The sequence below is a fragment of the Nicotiana attenuata genome, chromosome 8 (assembly GCF_001879085.1).
Source record: "Nicotiana attenuata strain UT chromosome 8, NIATTr2, whole genome shotgun sequence".
Classification (NCBI taxonomy): domain Eukaryota; kingdom Viridiplantae; phylum Streptophyta; class Magnoliopsida; order Solanales; family Solanaceae; genus Nicotiana; species Nicotiana attenuata.
The window spans coordinates 34503627-34506434 of record NC_031996.1 but is presented as its reverse complement, the minus strand read 5'-3'; the positions used below and the strand labels follow the sequence as shown (position 1 = coordinate 34506434).

The window sequence follows — 2808 nt, the reverse complement described above, 5'->3', positions numbered from 1 at the left end:
CCCAAAAACAAAAAATAAAATAATAGTCCCTCCATTCATCTTGTTTGACATCAGCAAGGACTTTTGAAACACAGGGATAATATGCACAAAATAAAATAAAAATAAAAATAAAAATCTAACAGAATCCACAACAAATCAGGTCCAACTATATGAGAACACCCCATTACAAACAAAATAGGGATGTACGTATTTGATGTCTAACACAAAAGTGTCAAAAGAAAAAAATACCATTATGCAAATTTGACTAACTGAACAGTCAATAGATACTAGAATGTTGTTCAGAGAATCACCTATAGGGCACTGAAGCGGTTGAACCAATGCGAATTCTCTCCATCAAAACAACATATCTGTTGAAACTCAACAAGGCAAAACATGTAAGCACACAACCTAAAACGTTACAACTCAAAACCAAACAAACTTTAATAGAGATAAATGAAAATTCTTCATTCACTATTACCTATCCAAGTTCAATAGAAACCCTAATTGGTCAATGTATACACATAGAATCCTCAAAACCCAAGGTAAAACAAAACCCTATACTTGATTAAGATCAAGTAAATTTGGTAACAGCCTTGGCACCCTCCAAAACAAATAAAAAGTACAGAAAAGCATCAAAATTCAAAACCAAGCAACTTTAACAGAGAAAACTGAAAATTCTTAATTTATGAAATAGCTGTCCATTACATACCATATAATTTCAAATGAAACCCTAATTGGACAATTCTTTACATCTACAAACCCTAATCAAAACACAAACCCTAAAATTGATTAAGAGCTAGTAAATTTAGTAACAGCCTTGGTACCCTCAGAAACAGCATGCTTAGCCAATTCACCAGGAAGCACAAGTCTCACAGCAGTCTGAATCTCCCGAGAAGTGATAGTAGGCTTCTTGTTGTAACGGGCCAATCTAGAAGATTCCTGAGCCAACTTCTCAAAAATGTCATTAATAAAGCTGTTCATGATCCCCATAGCCTTACTGGAGATACCGATATCAGGATGAACCTGTTTCAACACCTTGAAAATGTAAATCTTGTAGGTTTCAACTGACTTCTTCACCCTCTTCTTCTTCTTGTCTCCTGCAGCTGCTCCAGCACCGTCCTTGGGAAGCTTCTTCCCTGCCTTTGGCTTCTTCTCCGCTGCTGCTGCTGCTGCTGGTGCCTTCTCAGCTGCTGGCTTCTTCTCGGCGGGCTTCTTCTCGGCTTTTGGTGCCATTGTGAAAACGCTAGACAGAGAGAGAAAATAAGAGAGAGAAAGAGGTATTTGAGGACTTGATTGTGAATTTGTGAAGAGAATTGAAGTGAGGGGTTTAGTTATATAGTGGTGTGGAGGAGGGTTGTTATTGGTCCTGATGGAATGACGTGGATCATGAGTTATAGCCGTTGATGTTGGATATTAATCGACGGCGAAGAATTGTTGGGAACTTAAAGCGAAGTGTCTTGAGGAATGATTTGAAATTTTGAAAAGCTATTCGCTTTCTCTTTGGTTTGGCGGTAATTCAAAAGTAAATTTCGTGTCTAGGAATATTCGCTAGCGTTTTGGCCATAGATTTCAAATTTGTTTTGAAAAATTTGATTTGGGTGAAGTTTGGTTTGAAGATGAAAATTTGTTTGGACATACGTTTTCAAAATATATTTTCCAACTTTATTTTGGTAAAACATGTATATAATTCCCAAGTTTTGGAATTTTGGCTCAAAATCGGCTCAATAGCTGATTTTGGGATTTGAAATTTCAGATTTGGGATTTGGCCAAAATATGGGCAAAATTTATGGCCAAATATGAGTTTTGAAAATAAATCCCAAATTTATTTTCGAAAAACTCATGGCCAAACGGGGCCTTCATTATTCGGTTTGTTGATTTGTATTGACTTTCGAGTGTCTTGAATGTAAAAACTTCTTAATTTGATTTAATTGTTGATTTTTTATGTGTAGAAAACAAACAAGATAAAATAAAACAAAATAGTAGAGAAGATTTTGTATTGAAATTGAAAATTTGAATGAAAAATGAAGAGTTCCCTTGTAGGGGGCTTATCGCGGATAACACTTAAAAGATTTTTGGAGTTGATCTAAAAATGAGATAGTCAAGTATATTGTGAAATGTGATCATGCTGCGCGTAAAGTTTGTGGAGTGCATTATGACTTTCTTCCCTTTATCTAGTAACTAGTACGGGGCCAAATGGAACTTATAATTGTCCAACTTTTTTCAAAATTTTAGTCAATTATATGTTTTTTTATCATAAGATAAATGTAAATATAAAAAGCTTAAATGTTGGATACAAAAATGTGAAATAAAGACCTAAAGTTCATGAATATGAGCCCGTTTGACTTAGCTGATTTAGAGTTGCTGATAAGTATTAGGTGTTGAAAAGCACTTTTAAGTGCTGAAGCTGATTTAAAAATAAGCAGTTACGTGTTTGGATAAAAGTGCTGAAATTAATAATAAGCAGCTGAAGTTTGGGTATATGAAGAGTTTTGTTTTAAAAAGAAGTATTTTAGGGATAGAATAGTAAATATTTTGGTCAAACCTAAAGTGCTTATAAGCTGAAATTTGATAAGTTGGGGTAGACCAACTTATGGCTTTTAGCTTATTTTTTGCTTATAGGCCCTTAACTTATAAGCAATTTTAATTTTACCAAACGCGTAGATAAGCCAAAAAGTGCTTATAAGCCAATTTGACCAGCTTATAAGCTTAGCCAAACACCCTCTATATTTTAACTTAAAAAGTAGAAATATGCAACTTTAAAATCAAAAATCAAAATTTCAAAGAGACTACAACCTCATTTATTTGCATTTAGTGGAGATTTGAATCTTA

General features: G+C 34.1%; 1 protein-coding gene across 1 annotated transcript; it reads right to left on the bottom strand.

Moving 5' to 3' along the window:
- Positions 634 to 1299, bottom strand: LOC109231237 (histone H2B-like). Its single transcript, XM_019396827.1, has one exon. It carries the CDS (start codon positions 1210 to 1212, stop codon positions 769 to 771), a length of 444 nt encoding a protein of 147 aa, XP_019252372.1. The 5' UTR covers positions 1213 to 1299; the 3' UTR covers positions 634 to 768.

Excerpts from the sequence above, each read along its gene's own strand:
- LOC109231237 (XM_019396827.1), bottom strand. The coding sequence starts at position 1,212 with ATGGCACCAAAAGCCGAGAAGAAGCCCGCCGAGAAGAAGCCAGCAGCT.